Genomic DNA, 17537 nt, shown 5'->3' with positions numbered 1-17537 from the left:
GACGCGCCAGCAGTATGCGATTTTTACCCAATAAAACCAAACCCCGTGCCGCTCTCCTACCAGCCCGGTAGAACCACCTTTAGGTATTAGGCATTATCCGCGACATGCTTGCAGTAAATGAAATTAGGAGCCATTATTTCCCGATTATGTGCAGATGAGACTGAAAATGCTCTTGGTCGGTGAGCGGTTGGGTTGGGTAATAAACAATCTTACCGCACTTTCGACTGAACCACGACCACACGTCACGTCCATCTACCTCTCGATTCTCTTCCCCTCAATTGCTGCCATGCGCTAAGAGTGCAAGCTCTTTCTTCACAAACTTCCCTATTTCTCTCGGCTATTCTGAGGTATATAAACCTCCGCTCAGCAGCATGAAAAACGTCCGAAATAATTCCTGCTATCACCATTACTACTGGCTCCGAAACAGTACGATAGACGGACGCAACTGGCAAAGTCCCTCGCCGTTGTATTTGAATTAGGCGCTGAGGGAGTTAGTCGATACCTCGGAACCGTAAAGAAGAATGGGCTGAACCTGTCTGATAATGAACCTCTGACATTGACCCTCAGTCAATAAATCGCAAACATTTTAGCTGCAGCCTTATCTGCGGTGTCGCGAATCTATTCGGAGAAACTCATTTTCGCATATATCATGATGCTGAGATATTTTATCGCCGGTTTCGACAAGACCATGGTTTTACTAACTTGAATAGAAAGACCTATGGAAACCCTCTCCTTGGTCCACTTTGACTTTCTCCAGAGCTAGGGAGAATCTATGTTCAGCCATCCATCTGCTAACTCACTGCCTTACTATTCCCAGTGTGCACTGAGCTTGTTCAACCGTGCGTATGGCAACCAGTATGTTACCACAACATCATCCTCGTGTTCGACCAGATACGATTTATCAGGCGTGTGGAGTCGTAGAAGACTACTAAGACGCCCCAAAAGTCCGGGACAAGTATAGATTACTGAACCACCCCTAATGTAACTTTCATTTTGCGCTATCCTTTCCGCGTTTCGTAGAGCAAGGTGCAGTCCTTTAAATAGCCCCTCAATATTCGCAAAAGGTAGCCTGAAATATGGAAAAGATTCTCCAGCGACTAAAGTATGTAACACCAGTTCCAAAAATTGATGCCATTTTTTACATTTACAGGTAGTCTCCTCGCTTCCTCAACCGAATCAACTGTGGATTGCCCCACTCTAAACCATATTGTTTTGGTGAGTTGTCCAACATTTCAAGAACATGATACGCTGATGCTTGGCCCTTGCTTGTCAGCAAAAGCTTCACAACCACACTGAGCAGCAAGTCCAGCTTATACTTCCACACAAGTATCAACACTTCGCTGAGAACACAATCCCGTCTTGGCGCCCTCACTGGAAAAAGCGGGAACATTTCAGTACTCCCATCCCATCGACAGTGTCAGCTCGGGTGGAGTGTACAGGAAAAAGTGCTGCACGATTTCTAAAATCTTCACAGATTCCATGGAACAAGGTGATCGATGTACACCGATTTTTTAGTAAGTTGGTAATCCCGAGGCCCCACGTGGAGACCCGTAAGTAAGTATCCTCCATCGTTGCACCGCTGACACTAAAGACTCCGAAGCAAAGCAACCAGGAAGTCAAAATATCGGAGTGCTATCGATATTTAAGGGTGCCATCTCCCAAATTTCTGTGCGTCGCAAATCTAAGTTAGGCATGCCCCATTCGAAGGTTCTGGTTTTAAAGTCTCCTCCAATTAGAACTCTCCCTATTTTTTTTTTTTTTTTGTGGACGGAGGGAGTCCTGAGTTTGCATCCACTTGATGACGGACTGGGCCACTTGGGAAACAACTTACTTCCTTTCTTGTGGTCCTAGGAAGAGGTAACCCATCAGACGCTGCCTCTCCCTTTCGTGTTTCGAATCTCATCTTCCAAGTGCCGAGCCTATTCCAAAGAGTGGGTGTAGATAGCCATCCCCACGGAATGAGCCCTCACTCGCAAGTTAACCATATTGTACACCACCATTGTATACCACGATTGTGACCTACTACCTCGGTATTGCTCACGAAGGAGCAACAAGGCAGCTCTTCTTTCTTGTACCACCTGCCCCATCAGAAACAGTGACCACCAATTTTGTATGTTATACAAGTCCCACCTTAGGGCTTTTCCATCCGTGTTCACGAGACAATCCAAATCCTGTAGTCTGGAAACCTCAAAATGTTCTGCCGCTCCTCCTAAAAATTTCGGTCATAGCCAGTTGTGTTATTGTAATTGTTATTACTGTTTTTGTTGTTGATGATGATGTTGTCATTGCATTTTGGGATCCAGCTGCCGCTACTACCGCTAGAAAATGCAGTTGCATTAAAGATCTGTATTCGGTGGCAGAATATCGAAGTTACCGAAGAACTTCTCTAGAGCTACATTGCACAGCCAATATCAAAAATCCTTAACAGAATTAGAGTATAGTACTGCACAGATGAGTTGATACTCCCCAGGGATGGGTGGCATGATACTCTCATCGTTAGAAGTTTACAACGACCATGTATAAAAAATTGCGCACGAAAATTACTTTTCCAATTTATTTCAAAATTTAAGGTGACATTTCTTCATTTTCCAGTGACTTATCATCGTGTTTTCTCCTTCCTTTACATTTCCTCCAAACAATTTCAGCAAACCACGAAATGCCAACAGTGGCAAGAAGTACGTTAAGAAACTGAAATACGACTATGTAGCTATTCGCAGCATCCCGGATGTATCTGACAACTGGGCCAATACCAAAACTAATCATCCCTTTCAAAAATAGGAAAAGTCCATATCCAGAAGGGAACCTAGAATTGTAAAAAATACGTTGAACAAATGTATTTTTTGTATTTTTCTTTGTACCTTTCTTTCGATAAATAATCTGCAAAGACCAGTGGCATCGGAACATGTATCCAAGTTTTGAAAAATCCAATTATTGCTGTTAGAATAGCTACACTCCAAAAATCAATGGCGTGAACGAAAACTAGAAAAAAAATCATAATAAAGTTAATATAGTGGAATCCCGATAATTCATACATCAATTATTCGTATTTCCGGCTAATTTGAACAAATTCGCCGGTACTTAATTTAATTTTCTTTATTTTCCACTCCCGATAATTGGCAATCCCGATATTTCGTACCAAATTGTCAGTCCAGTCCAGACCATACGAATTATAGGGATTCCAGTGTATATTATTAAAATGGTCTTGATCAATGACCCCCAAATTTAATTATTAATAAATAATTTTTAAATAGGAGGGTGAAAACTAAACTGTTGAGCTAAATTATAAATGCCTGACAAATCCCAAATTAATTCGAATAGAATAGTCGCTGGAAATTCTTTCTTAACGGAAAACTAGACAGAGAAGGATAAAGCGAAGCCTTCCACGCCTAAAAACGGGAAAAACTGTAACAACTGGTTATTCAGCAAGCTTCTACAGTATTTCAGTCTGCAGACATTTTTACGGTTCGTTATTAAAACAGCTACCGTTTCCTCTTTCGTCAAAGTTACCCCGATCTTTTGCAGGTATATTTTTATCTCCACATAGGTATAAACCTCCACATCCTATGGGTAATTTACTGCGCTACAGCCAGGTCATCGCAAAGGCGACAATCGTAGCCTTCTCTGGGACGGGGAGCCCAAGCACTCCACTATACCCTATGGTATCCCCGCTAAGAAAACGTACTTTTTGAGGCCCTCACCCGTGCGGGCCCAAAGAATACTCTCTGAAAGGTGATTCTCGCCCAGATTCGTCAAATATCCAACAACACTTATGTTAGCCAATGTGTCTGGTGTGTGGGTATCAAACGTTAGTATAAATTCCAGGGGACGTGGATTAGTACCCACGATGCAGCATAAAACCTGGGAAACGCTTGTTGAAACAACATCAAAAGCTCTACTACCAAACCCTATCTCCACCTCCACGCGATGACCATTGAGAACTTTTTCTTAACGAAAAGCTGCAAACGGAGAAGGATGAAGGCGAGTCTCCCGCGCCTAAAAACGAGACAAATTGTTCCAACTGGTCCTCCAGGTTGGGGGTTGGGTAGAGTTGACAACCCTACACGGAAAATCAACGTTACGAAGCCAGAGCAAGGACCTCGAACAGGATGGATTGTACAACGACAAACCCAGCAACGAAAAAAGAATGACGATTTGCGCATTTTCTCATGGAACGTCCGCTCCCTGCAAAGAGATGGAGCTGCCATGCAACTAGCCCATTCCCTTTCCCCAATAGAGTGCTGATGTAACAGCGTTGCAGGAAATACATTGGACGGGGACCGGTCTCCTGGAGAAGAGTCACTCAAGAGTCAGTCAATATATGGTATATTATAGTGGCCATCCAGTATATAATGTGGCCGGAGTAGGTTTCTTAATCAGCCAAAAAACAAAACCTGCTGTTATCCGCTTTGAAAATATAAGCGAACCCTCGAAGCCTGCCACAGTTATGATATCAAAATCATACTTGGGGATTTTAACAGTCAAGTAGGGACGGAGCCCGTATTCAGGCGATAGGATGGCTCCCATAGCTTACATCAAAACACAAATGATAACTGACTGCAGATTATTCAATTAGCAGTGGCACAATAATTGTTGGAAGTACCTCGTTTGCGCGGAAAGCGGTCCACAAACAAACGTGGGCCTCTTCAGAAGGGACCACTTTCAACCAAATTCACCACGTGTTGGCGGAACGCCGCCACCTCTCAGCCTGATGAATGTCAGAACATATAGCGGGGCCAATATAGACTCGGATCACTATCTCGTTGACATAATGCTCCGGGCTCCAATTACAACACCACCCAAAATCCCCTCTGACAATCAGGTGAGAGTTAACACTGAAGCCATCCACAACACAGCCCTCCGCAACACCTAAAAAAGGGAAATGAATGCCGCAGTAACTGCAGTCAATAAAGATCATGGAGGTGAAGCATCAACAAATGACCTTCGCAATCATCTGAAGAACGTTATCATAAATACGGCTACATACATACTTGGCCCAGCAGCGAAAAGAGTCAGAACGGCTGGTTCGACGATGAATGCAAGCTAGCAACGGAGCGGAAGAATACCGAATACCGACTAATGCTGCATTCACAAAGAACGCGGGCACTCGGACGAGCGGTGGAGCGACTCCACAAACGGAAAATGAAGCCTGGAATAACCAACAGGCCTACGAGCTCGAAAAATACAGGGAGCAACCGCACCAGGCGCGCAAGTTTTACCAACAAATCAGCAGAGATAGGGCTTCACCTACACACCTCGATGCTCATCCTTCCAAAGACAAAGAGGGAAATCTGATTTCCGGCAGAAGCATATTGAAATGATGGGTTGGGTATTTCGATGAAGTACTGAACAACCAAAATATCGGCAAGTTGGAGGTCCCACCAACTGAAAACGACGGATAAATGCTGCTACCACCAAGTACAGAAGAAACAGTCCATGCAATTCATCGGCTAAAAATCATATGTCGTCAGGAGCGCATGGAATAACAGCCGAATTGGTTCATGGTCATCAACTTATGCTCAAGATGTAGGACAGCGAATCAATGCCTGATGATTGGCAACGAGGCATTATCTGTCCCATATAAAAAAATCACATTGCCATTGTAACCTCTATAAGATATTCTCCGCTATCTTGCTACGATAGCCCCATACGTTCAGAAATATCATTGGCCCATAACAAAGAGGCTTCACTCCAGGAAATCAGCAACAGATCACATTTTCTCTCTGCGGCAAGCGATGGAAAAACTGTTGAAATATGGACATCAGTTGCACCATCTTTTCATCGATTTTAAAGCCGCCTATGATAGCATAGCCAGGGTAAAACTGTACACGGCCATTAGATAATTCGGTATCCTAACGAAATTAATAAGACTAACTAGGTTGACCCTAACCAATGTGCGAGGCCAGATAAAAGCAGCAGGATCACTCTCAAGACCATTCGACATCAACAACGGTCTAAGACAAAGGGATGCCTTATCATACGCCCTCTTTATCCTGGCCCTGGAAAAAGTGATGCCTCACATCAGCTCCGCAGCCTATGAACAGATTGGCCTTCTGCATTGCTGAGATCCCTGAGATTGGCTGTTCATTTGGGGGTCCTCACAAGAAACTTGTGGCTTCGACGGCGCAAGGATTGGAGGATATTGCCTTTATCCAGATGTAAGCGACCGATCTCGTGGGGATATCGTCGTATGAGATGACTTTGGTCTTTACCCGCTGCCAAGCGTTGCTGATTCTAGCGGCGCACGAACCGAAAAAGCCCCTCGAGAATTGATGCTCGCATTCTATGACATAGAACCCACGGACCACCTGAGAGGAATCGAAGCAGGGGATGAATCCCCCTTGTTTTCTTTTACCGTCCAAGAGATGCTCGATGACCATCTCCGAGAGCCTATGCTCAACACTGGTCAACATAACTGGTGCTAGTTTTCCGCTAGCCATCCACCAACGAAACACGTTTGTGACTACTGGTCACGTCGCTAAAAGGTTTCGAAGTTCGCGACTCGGCGGCCGATTGTTATTGCTTACCTATTTGCAGAGTTTACTTGACGTGCGAGCCCTTGCAGACACTGTTCCGCTTGTGTTGCTGTTCGACCTCGTCTTTAGACCGATTGGTTTTGAAGACGGTGGGCATCCCTGGCGTTTGTTGTTATATTTTTTAACAATCATTTGGTATTCAACCAAGTCTTTTTTATCCCGCTCATTGACCGTGTCGCCCTCCTTATTCTTCCCAATCTTGCTCAGAATATGTATGACCTTCTGGTTTTCGAGCAAAACCCCACTGAACCTTCGCTTCTTAGCCGGGTTCAAGTGACCGACATTCTTGTCAGCCTTGCTTTTGAAGGGGCCCCCGACCTCGACGGTTTCAGGTTAGGAGTAACGTGGCTGGTACTCGCTACACCCAGCTCGATGGCGGTGGATTGCAAGCTGAGAACCACTAGTACATCTGCCGCCGCGCTCCCGGGGATCCCTAAGGTTGGTTTCAGCACTGCGACTATACTGCCCTCGACGGCTACTGTCTCCTCGTATCACCACCTCTTCTTCTGCTATCAACGTGTTTTTTGGATAAATTCATGTCTTTGTCCCACGAGTAGTTCAGGACAATGTCTACCCTGGCTAGTCCGGTCACCAGGGTAAGGGTCATATTTGAAATTAAAAGTACGCAAGCTACTCAGAGTTCCCATACTAAAGACCAACCTCCTCATTGATTTGCGGTTCTATTAGCACCTTCTCCAGTGCAGGTAGGACACCTCCGAGCTGTTGATTTGGATCATCTCCCCACCCCTAACACATGTGCAGAAGGCAAACAGATCCTCATCTCGTTGAATGCGCCTACTCCCAGCCCGGTGCTACAGTTTCCAACGGACACCACGAAAAGGTCGTGTGAAAACTTGCCGAATTAAACAACCTGAATCTGAAGAATTATCAGGCCAGACCACTTTCGGTTGGGTAGTTTCCAGAAATAGATCCTGTCTCATTTCAAGTCTCTATTCTGAGAGTTAACGCCCTTTCCTAAGAAAAGATAATGAGTTTTATCGAGCTTCATGAATTTGTTTCCCCCACTCTCTTCAGGATGAAAAAATCGACGTCTTACCGTATCGTGCTACCAGACTTAGAACAACTCCAGCCAGGAAAGTATATCTCGGATGAATTGTGCACATCGCACTTGCAACAGCTAGGATACACCTCGATACCAAATCGGCTCCAGATCCTATAGCCATAATTTGAGCTGCATCTGCCTGCAATAGAAAAGAATTATTCCAGCAATTCAAGACTAAGCGTTCCAACTATGATACCTTTGAATAGTCCAATTCAAGTAGATACAGAGGCTGAAAAACAAAGAAGGAGAGATCTGAATAAAATGAAATCGTCACTCCCAAAACAATGTTCACATACACCGGCTGCTTCAGAAGTGTTAAATCCAGGAATTCGATAATGCGTTCCCTGGATAAATTATGTATAAGTTGCATCAGTTTTATCTGATTTCAAAGTAAAACGTATTCAATTTACCAAATTCCAAATGGTTTCGAAGGTTCTTTTAAAGCAGTAAAATGTTCATTGCTAGGAGCTCCTTCTTCAGGCGCTGATGGTAAGATCCGCCTGGTAATGTTTTCCATATTAGTTGTCAGAGGTTTCAGTGGTTGAGATTCTTCGTCCTTTGGAGCTGGGGAATCCTTACTTAGGCATTCTTCTTCTGCGAAGCGCTTTTTCGCATGCCACTCGACTGGATGCATAAGTAGCATTGCAATGATGCAATGGAAATTCAGTCCTGCTAATATTAGAAGACAACCTCGAAAGCCGAAATTTTCTAAAAAATATTGCACTACAATCGGAACAGCCATTTGCCCCAGTCCTATAATCGCTTGAGTTATGCTCATCATCATTACACGGCGTTTCATGAAGTAGCTGTTAAAGGTAGATAGGATTGCTGGCATCATAAGCCCAAGGGATGCCCCTGAAATGTGCGAAAACTTGATATAACTAAGACTAGGGTTAGACCTTCATCCAGACCGAAAACTAACCGTCCTTTGTTATTATTTTGTTCGATTACATTTTTTATTAAACTATGCTTCAGTTTGACCATCACCGTATTAAATATGCACAACTGAGGGGCTCACATTAGCGGGTTATCGGCACAAAACGACATTCACTAACATCCATGACCGCAGTTGCAGCCACGCAGCCAGAATCTGAACCCAGGAAATAGTCAAAAAAAAAGGTCTGATTTCAGCTTGTTCAGTTATAACATACATATGTATGTATGTGGAAATTGGCCCAGACAATCCTCCCTAAATTAAACTTTACCCCTGGCCTTAAAATTTGTTTGCCGCTACCTAAGTTAGCGAGAATATTTTCTAACCGCCAAGGGGATATGCGCCATTATCTAGAAGATCTTAACATCAAGTCTAACGACAGACGTAGTCTCTCAGGGTCCCCCTCTCATTCTCAGTAAGTTTTGCGCCCCACATTGGGCGCCACTTGAAACATTCTTTGTCGATAGGTGGTTCAACCCTAATCTATCTTGTTAATTATAGTTCGAAAATTCCTAGATAATAATGGAGGAGTAGAGAGAGAGGAGATTTCGGTTTGCGATAGTGTCTGTTAGTGACTAACTAACTATGATAATGTATCACTTTGAAATTAAACTCGACGATTACCAACCATGCCAAGATTTAGTATTCTTTTAGGAATTAGTAAAAAACCTGAATCTAAACTGTAGTCAAGCCATAGCCCAAGGCGTAACTATTCTGCCGAGGGCTAAGTAGTGGCAGGGGCTTAAAATGTGGCTGCGAACGATAAGTCTCCATACAAAACGCCTCCGCATAAACCAACTTTGGGCAAACCACCTCCAAGCGAACCATAGTCCTCTGATTGTACCAAGATCCGAGAAACAATCGTCCGGACCATCTTCCGCTAAGGACAAACCAAAGCACTCCTCCGGTCATCTCAAGCAATCACACCGAATGGCAGTAAAGGATGAATGGATGAGTTTTGTTATGAAAGTGAGAAGTGCGAACAGCTTAGAAATCATCGCAAGGCACTAAGCTTTTCTTGGAATCGATAGGTGTATACCGTAAACTGTTACGATTAAACTTTACCGCCGAAAGTACGGACAGTTGGATAAAGCAACCTTAAATGATGTGTAGGAACGTGCGCGGCAAACCCTATTGAGGGTCACTGAGCTGCCTCCTTCCATAAGTGTTTTCTCTGGCTTCCAGATGAGAATCGTTATGGCACTTAAACTCTGGAATAGCTTTGTCTCCAGAACAATCCCAACACTATCAGTTGGATTCTGCTAGGGAACAGAGCAGAAATAAGGCCTAATAGGCCAGTAACTTTCCTTACTACCAGCGTTCCTTAATCGAAAGTTAAAAAGGCTTGGAAACAAACGGTATGCTGACTTTACAACAGGGTATGAAGGGTGTGAAGGGAGAGCATAGATAGTTCTCGCATAGTAGTTTCAAAAGATCTCCTGGTTATCTTAGTGAACGATTAAATTAAACTTAAAAGTCAACAGGCAGAGAATAAGCCCTTTTGGAGCGCTGCTTATTTCTGTTACGACGAAGTTCCCAATGTAGGATTCATAAGAGCTACCCATACAAATTAGTGTTAACCGTCCAAATTAGGATCTCTGGGAGGTCAATCAACTACAACTACAACGAAAAAAACAACCCAGATAATCACAATTAGTACTGGAGCAACATTCGAAAAAGTTGTCTGCTCTCGACAAAAAAAACCATCATCGAAAAACTTTTGCGAAAGGAGTAGTAAGTTCGAGGTGACTTTGAAGTTGCTTAAAATGTACTTTTCAGTCGGTCTAACAATAAAAGGACTGGAAAGAATAATAGATCGTTTGCGCATTTAGGGAGTGCTGAATCTGCCATCCACTTGGACCTTGCTTCCAAAGAGACAAGTTTGGGTTTCGTCCAATTGGCCCCGCCTGCCACTAAATGGATAGCGAACTTAAGACGTTGTTAACTTCAAATAAAATATTAGTTTCCTCTTCGTTCCAAACAATTCGTACCCATGACATGTTTGCAAATTTATACAAAGGAGCGTCAGTAGTCGCCTCGGTTGCCTTGCGACCAGAACAGAGTTGAGGCAACGTCTGATGAGTTTCCACTGGGCTGGACGAAACCGCAAGTTGTTTCTTTTGAATAATAGTTCGGTTCATAGGAGATATGTACACTTTCGAGTGACCACTTCACTGGAGTTAACATCTCCACGAGAAAGGCAAATCCGCAGACGAACCACGTTTAAAATTGAGAAATTGCAAACGCCTGCAACCATTTGCGAATGACCCAATCATGATATTGTCTAGGGATACCGCACTGCGTTCTAAAAAGCTCTGCCCCCTCCGTCCCAGCTACAGAAATTATCGGCAGGCTTGGGGACACTGTATATGACAATTAAATAATCTACAGTTGGTCCCCCCGTTGTAGACTCCCGGTAAACGAGATGTTGTGTTTACTATGAACGTTATAGAGTCGATACACTGTCAAACAAATTGCGGCGATGGGCAATGCAAAAAAAAATTTTTTGAGGATGGACCCAAATACCTTCGGAGATCTTTCTAAAAGTTGAGTTTTCAACCCCATCCCCGGAAGGGGTGAGGAGTTAGCGATGTACATTAGGACGATAATTACCCTGCAGGCCTATTTATGATTCCAAAATGGCTTCTTTTCGGGGTACCGTAACTTTAACAGAAGTAGAAAGGCGAGACCTGTTTTTAATTCTATATATCCTCTTTACACTCTCACTCTGCGGTTGTATGGTTGACAAACCCAACTTTACCATGATATCAAAATACCCCCTTTCGACGGGGGACTTTAAGAGAGAATACCTCCTTTACCAATGCCGGAATAGGGCTCAAAATTAACCTCTATCGTTTAAAAGGATGGTGATCGCCGCAGTCCTTGAACGGGATTAGAAAAGGATAACCTTTCCCTTTCTTCTATAATACATATGCTGAGCGCCACGAGTTTTGATAGAGTTTGAAGAGGAAGCACCACCCCCTTCCTCTTCCATAAACTTTCCGCCCGCTCCGGTAATGGGATTGAAAATTCAACCTTCACCAAAATCATAACCCAACACCCATACACAACACAACGCAAACGTCTCCATTGCCCAAAGGATTTCAAACATGTTTGAAGTTCATCAAACATTTGTGTAACGCATCAAACACGCCCATACATTGGCAAATTATTGCGCAACAGGCTGCGTTGGGCAGTTTGTTTGATAGTGTATAGACCCAATTAAGAAGTTCAGTTGTACAAACAATAAAATATTTAGCAGCGCGTTTACACTCCAAACGAACGTGGAATCCAGGGTCAATATTAAAAATCCTGCAGGCTGCTCCGGTCCTATGCCACTACGATAGAGAACACCTGGGGGGTTTCACCACAATGGGTTCACTAGATGCATACTTCCATAATAAAATCCATTTGCGTGTATCGTCTGGTGGTCGAGACTAAACTTTGCTGGGCGGGATGAGGAGGAAACGGCCCTGCATTTTATAATAGGCCGGGCAACTATTATAAAATGCAGGGCCGTTTCCTCCTCCTCCTCAGACCTCGGACCTCGAGAAAATCTTTTAAAGAAGAATCTATGTACACTCCGCTTTTGGACAACAGCCTACAAACATAGCAAACATCGTAGGCATGACACATGTATGGTTGGAGTTACAGCTGCACCTCTCTCAACCTAATCTAACTTTGTAATATAATAAAGCGGTCAAAGTGTCAACACTGGTCAGATATTCCTTTTTGAACATCGTTGAGTGAGAGTGAATTTTGAAGCCATTCACAACATAGCCCTCCGTAACACCTGTAAACATACTTCGCCCCAGCCGCAAGAAAAGTCGGAACGGCTGGTTTGACGATGAATGTAAACTAGCAACAGAACGGAAGAATGTTGCATTCTCAAAGAACGTGGGCACGCGCAGAGACCTACCAAGAACTCCGTCGAGCGGAAAAGCAACTTCACAAACAGAAGAAGGAAGGAAGGGTGAACCAAAAGGTTTGTAAACTCGAAAAGTACAGGGAATAACCGGTGAAGCCTTATATACCTCCATGCTCATTCTCCCGAGACAAAGAGGGAAATCTGATTTCCGACAGAATGGGCATATTGGAGCGATACGTTGAGTATTTCGATGAACTGCTCAACAACCAAAATACCGGCGAGTTGGAGGTCCCGCCAACTGAAAACGACGGACAAATACTGCCACCACCAAGCGTAGAAAAAACAGTCCGTGCAATCCACCGGCTTAAAAACCATAAGTCGCCAGGAGCCGATGAATTACAGCCGAAATGGTTAAATATGGAGGCGACCAATTATACCAAGCGGTTCATCAACTTATGCTCACGGTGAGGACAGCGAATCAATGCCTGACGACTACAACGAGCCATTATCTCTGCCATACATAAAGAGGGAGATATCGCACAGTGCAGCAATTATAGAGGTATCAAGTTGCTGAGTGCCATCTATAAGATATTCTCCGTTATCTTGCTAGACCGAATATACACCTAGAGCATAATTGGCCCATACCAAAGAGGCTTCACTCCAGGCAAATCAGTAACAAATCAAATTTTCTCTCTGCGGCAAGCGATGGAAAACTGTTGGAATATGGACATCAGTTGCGCCATTTTTTCATCAATTTTAAAGCCGCCTATGATAGCATAGCCAAGGTAAAACTGTACACCACCATGAGAGAATTCGGTATCCCAATGAAATTGATAAAACTGACTAGGCTAACCCTGACCAATGTGCGAGGCCAGATAAAAGCAGCAGGATCACTCTCGAGATCATTCAACATCAACAACGGTCTAAGCCAAGGGGATGCCCTATCATACGTCCTCTTCAGCCTGCTCCGGAGAAAATGATTCACGATACAGACGTAAATGCGAGAGGCACCATCCTCTTCAAGACCACCCAACTACTGGCCTACGCTGATGACATTGGCATTATGGAAAGAGCAACCCGAGATGTACAGTTTACCTTCATCCAGGTTGAGCAGGCGGCGCGAGATCTCGGGCTGCATATTAATGAAGGCAAGACGAAGTACGTGGTGGCAAAGTCAACGTTAAAACCAAAAGAACGAACAACATGGAATGGCACTGGTCAAATGAAAACAAAGAAGATGGGAGCCAACAACTTTGAGACCTATCGAGGGTCGAAAATCACAACCCTTAACAGCTATGACGATGAAATCCGGGCATGGTTGTTGGTTGCCAACAGAGCTTATTTCAGCTTACAAAAACTGTTTCGTCCAAAATGTCTCACCATAGGGTCATAGCTCTTACTGTATAAGACAATGATCTTGCCAGTCCATTATATTCCTCGGAAACCTGAGTTCTTAGCAAAAAAAATGCGAAGACTTGGCCGTGTTCGAGAGAAGAACCCTCCGACGATTCCGTAGCTTACGTAACGACGAAATCTATGAGGAATACCATGACCGTTTGGTTTGGATAAAATACAGCTCAACAGGTTGCGGTTTGCGCGTCAGTTAATCCGTATGGATAGGATGATCCCACCCGGAAAGTCTATAAGCGCAATATCTATTGTAGAATAAGAAGATGAGGCAGACCGTGCCTGAGATGGAGAAATGGCGTAGGTCAGGATACAAGACAGCTTTTAGTGATATCGAATTGGTGAGCCTCGGCGCAAAACCGGGATGTCTGGAGTTCCTTATTAAGGCAGCCCTAGATCGGATACCGGTTGTTGCGCCGTTGATGATGATGATAAGTTCGTCGCACACAGAGTGGAGATGGAAATTTAACCCGGGGCGCGGTTCTCACCTGAGAATATTTCAACAAAACCTTAAAAATAGCAATGTGTGCGTTTTTGAACATCGAAAGAACGTTCAGTAACACGACGCAGGCAGAGATACGAAATGTCAAGAAAGAATAAATAGACATACCAACAGATCCACATTAGGTTATTAAGACACTTAGGGCCTACCAAGTGAATTCCAAGCTGCTATGCGTATTGCTTAACAGGCTTAACACGCTCGGCTCGCTCAATAAAGTACTCTTGATACATTGAATTAGAAAGAAATAAACCAGTGCCCGAGCTAGGAGCGAAGAAACCGGAATACCAGTACATGGACCATTCTGAATAGTCATTTTATGTGAGAAACTCTCTACGCACGATTTTCCAATCATATCAAGGACATAAATGGTGTGTTCATCCTAAATAAACAAACATTTACTACTACCGCATTGATAAATTGATCTAACGCAACTTCACGCATTTCCACTTTACTCCGTGCACAAAAACACACTTGTACGTAAATTAAAAACCGCTGATAACCAGGGGCACATGTCTACTATATTAGTTACTAATCGAAAGCCTTATTTACACATACATATACATACACACGTCTACCTCGAGTAATTGACACTGATATACAAATAACTAAAAAAAGTCAAAAAAGGAAAACTACAACGTCGCCATTGGCCACGCTTTCTAATAATAATAGTTAGATCGATTTCAAACTTTGCCGTAAATCGCGTGTGACAGACAGGCAGACAGACATTGAATCAAATTCAAGGGTAGTTAGTTCCGTGCTATTCTAAGCAGTTTCAGTTTAGGAAGCTGTTCTGGAAAACAATCAATCTGCGGAAAACTAGGAATGGCGGATCGACTATATGCCCTACGGGTATGCAATGCTTACTGAACTCCATGAGAAGCAGCATATGTTCTAGCAGGGATAATCCCCATAGACATTTTGGCGAATAAAGGTCGGCGCTTCTACAACAAAATGTATGTATGTAAATGTAATCGGGGAATCTAGCATAATTCGACGGCAACTAGCACGGCGGGAATCCATCGCAAAATGGCAAAAGAGGTGGAACGAGGCACGGTAGGTCCAAAGGCCAGGACCAACCGCATCTTTCCGCACATTCGAAGATGGATTGAAAGAAACCATGGGGAACTAAGCTACGAGCTAACCCAGTTCTTAAGTGGACATGGACGTTATCGGGCTTATCTACATCGATTTGGTCACGACTAGTCACCATGATGCCCTAGATGTGGTAACGTGACCGATAATGTGGAGCATGTTACATTTGATTGCCCTAAGTTTACCGCGCACCGAACTAGGCTAGAGGCGATAGCAGATAGACGGTTAACATCGGAAAATATAGTGGAGTTCATACTGGAGTCAACAGAGGCTTAAAATCAAGTTGTAAGGTAGTTCAAAAGTATACATCAACAGCTAAGGCAAGAAGTATTGCGAAGAAAATAGGAAGGAGAGAGAGAACCATAATCAGCCGCAGCTAAAAACTGATCCAGCCCCGCAACGTAATGCTTTATAGCGGTCTCGTGGGGAGAGTGGAAGGAAAAGGAAATGGTTTTAGTGAGTAAAAATCTTACATAACTGCATGGCTGTAGCCTGCAGTAATTTTTGACCCTTTCCCCCTTCCAACGGTGAGAACAAGATATTGAATGGATTTTAATAACGTTTTGTTCCACACAAAACCTTAAAAACAAAGAGAAGTAGCTGAGGAAACTGTATTTGCCGATCATACCAGGAATGGAAAGTCCAGGTGGGAATACGAACCCAAACGCTCAAAAGATTGTTTAAACCTCGCTAACAAGAGCCTCTGGATCATGCTAGGAATCCCCACTGGTCTGTGCAAGCTAAACTATCGCATGGAGAAACATAGGATATCTGCGGACACTGTCGGTATATTCTGTCAGGAAAGTAATGAAGCCACATTTTCTGGGACAGTGTCCGGCAATGCATTAGTAGATTCAGGCACCTGGGGGAATACTTAATACCAGATGCCAGGTTAAAACACTTGGCAATAGGGAACATAATAAAGTTTCTGTCGGTTATAAGTTTAAACGACACACTACAGTTGAATAATGACTACTAATTTTCAAAGTAACCCATCGTTTATACAGGTATCTTACTTTTATCAGGATTCCTTTTCGATATTATCGCACGAAAGCTCTATCCAGATCCCTCAACTTCCAACAAAGTTAATCATCCCTTGTAGTATCTTTGGTGGCGTTTAATCTTTAGAGTCAAAGTTATGGCGTCTTCTTAACCACGGACTTCGTTTCATTAACAAGTGTCAAGTTCCATACATTCAAGTCGTTCGAGTTTAAGTTAATGTTGGAGTTGGTGATAGTATTTCACACTAGTTTTAGTTTTAGCTTCTACATAGTACATAGTGACATATATAATAGAAATGGGAAGCTTACCATTTAAAATGAAGGCCACAAAAAGTGGGGCAATAGACGTGGCAAAAAGTTGAAAAAATCCACCAATACAATAACAAGTTGCTCCAATCAAACCCACCACACGTTTCGAAAATTTATGAGTTAGAGAATGGAAGGAAAGTCCTTTAAAAAAAAAGTCAAATAATGCCAAATAAAAGAATTCCATTTGCCTACCAGCCACACTGATTGCTCCATAAGTGCAGCTGTTCAAAACCGGAAATATGCCAGTCCCTGCGCCTGTCTCCTTAAGGAAGTCATTAAATACCAATCCAAAGCAATGGATCACGCCATGAACAAACACCTTGAAAAAAGTCAAAGTAAACCTTGGAATTTACATATCTAATTCACCAATCCTCACGAAAATCATAATCATCCCCAAGCAAACAAAATAGCCCCAGCCACCTTCGGGGGTTTCACACTCTTTCCGGGGCTTATTGCTTGGATGCATGGTTTTTAACCTAATCAATGTCTCTTAATTGAAAGAAGAATCTACCACGATTACACAACACTCCAGTCTGTTAAAAACCAAATTACATTTCGAAGATTATAAACCAAAATACTAATTTCTAAATGGGTTGCCTCTGAATATATAAAGAAATTGGAAGAATTTTAAACGTTCTTCAACGTACAAGTTCATACGTATTTATATAATTTATAAGCCTTCTGAATATCTTCTAGACACTATCTTCTGAATTGTTTGCTAAATATTGCCCGGAAAAAATGAAAGCTAGCCAAATAATTTACAACTATTTACAGACATCGTTATATACAATAGAAGTTATGAAAAATTGTAGGAAACCAGTTAGTAAA

General features: G+C 43.1%; 1 protein-coding gene across 1 annotated transcript; it reads right to left on the bottom strand.

Annotated features, from left to right (window-relative positions):
- Positions 1-2536: 2536 nt before the first annotated feature.
- Positions 2537-17304, bottom strand: LOC119657245 (monocarboxylate transporter 1-like). The gene is made up of 8 exons (XM_038064060.1): positions 17086-17304; positions 16902-17028; positions 16710-16850; positions 8007-8451; positions 7793-7940; positions 7591-7735; positions 2859-2979; positions 2537-2803 (listed from the first exon to the last, which is right to left on the bottom strand). The coding sequence occupies exons 1-8, from the start codon at positions 17173-17175 to the stop codon at positions 2566-2568; spliced, it is 1455 nt and encodes a 484-aa protein (XP_037919988.1). The 5' UTR covers positions 17176-17304; the 3' UTR covers positions 2537-2565.
- Positions 17305-17537: the final 233 nt, after the last annotated feature.

Source organism: Hermetia illucens, chromosome 5 (assembly GCF_905115235.1).
Source record: "Hermetia illucens chromosome 5, iHerIll2.2.curated.20191125, whole genome shotgun sequence".
In the NCBI taxonomy this organism is placed as follows: Eukaryota; Metazoa; Arthropoda; class Insecta; order Diptera; family Stratiomyidae; genus Hermetia; species Hermetia illucens.
The sequence above is the reverse complement of the archived record's forward strand: the minus strand, read 5'-3'. Positions and strand labels throughout refer to the sequence as shown.

Coding starts and splice junctions, on each gene's coding strand:
- LOC119657245 (XM_038064060.1), bottom strand. CDS start 17,175: ATGCATCCAAGCAATAAGCCCCGGAAAGAGTGTGAAACCCCCGAAGGT. Junction 7,941..8,006: donor TCGAAACCATTTGGAATTTG/GTAAATTGAATA, acceptor TAATTTATCCAG/GGAACGCATTATCGAATTCC. Junction 2,980..7,590: donor AAGTCTGGTAGCACGATACG/GTAAGACGTCGA, acceptor TTTTTTTTCTAG/TTTTCGTTCACGCCATTGAT.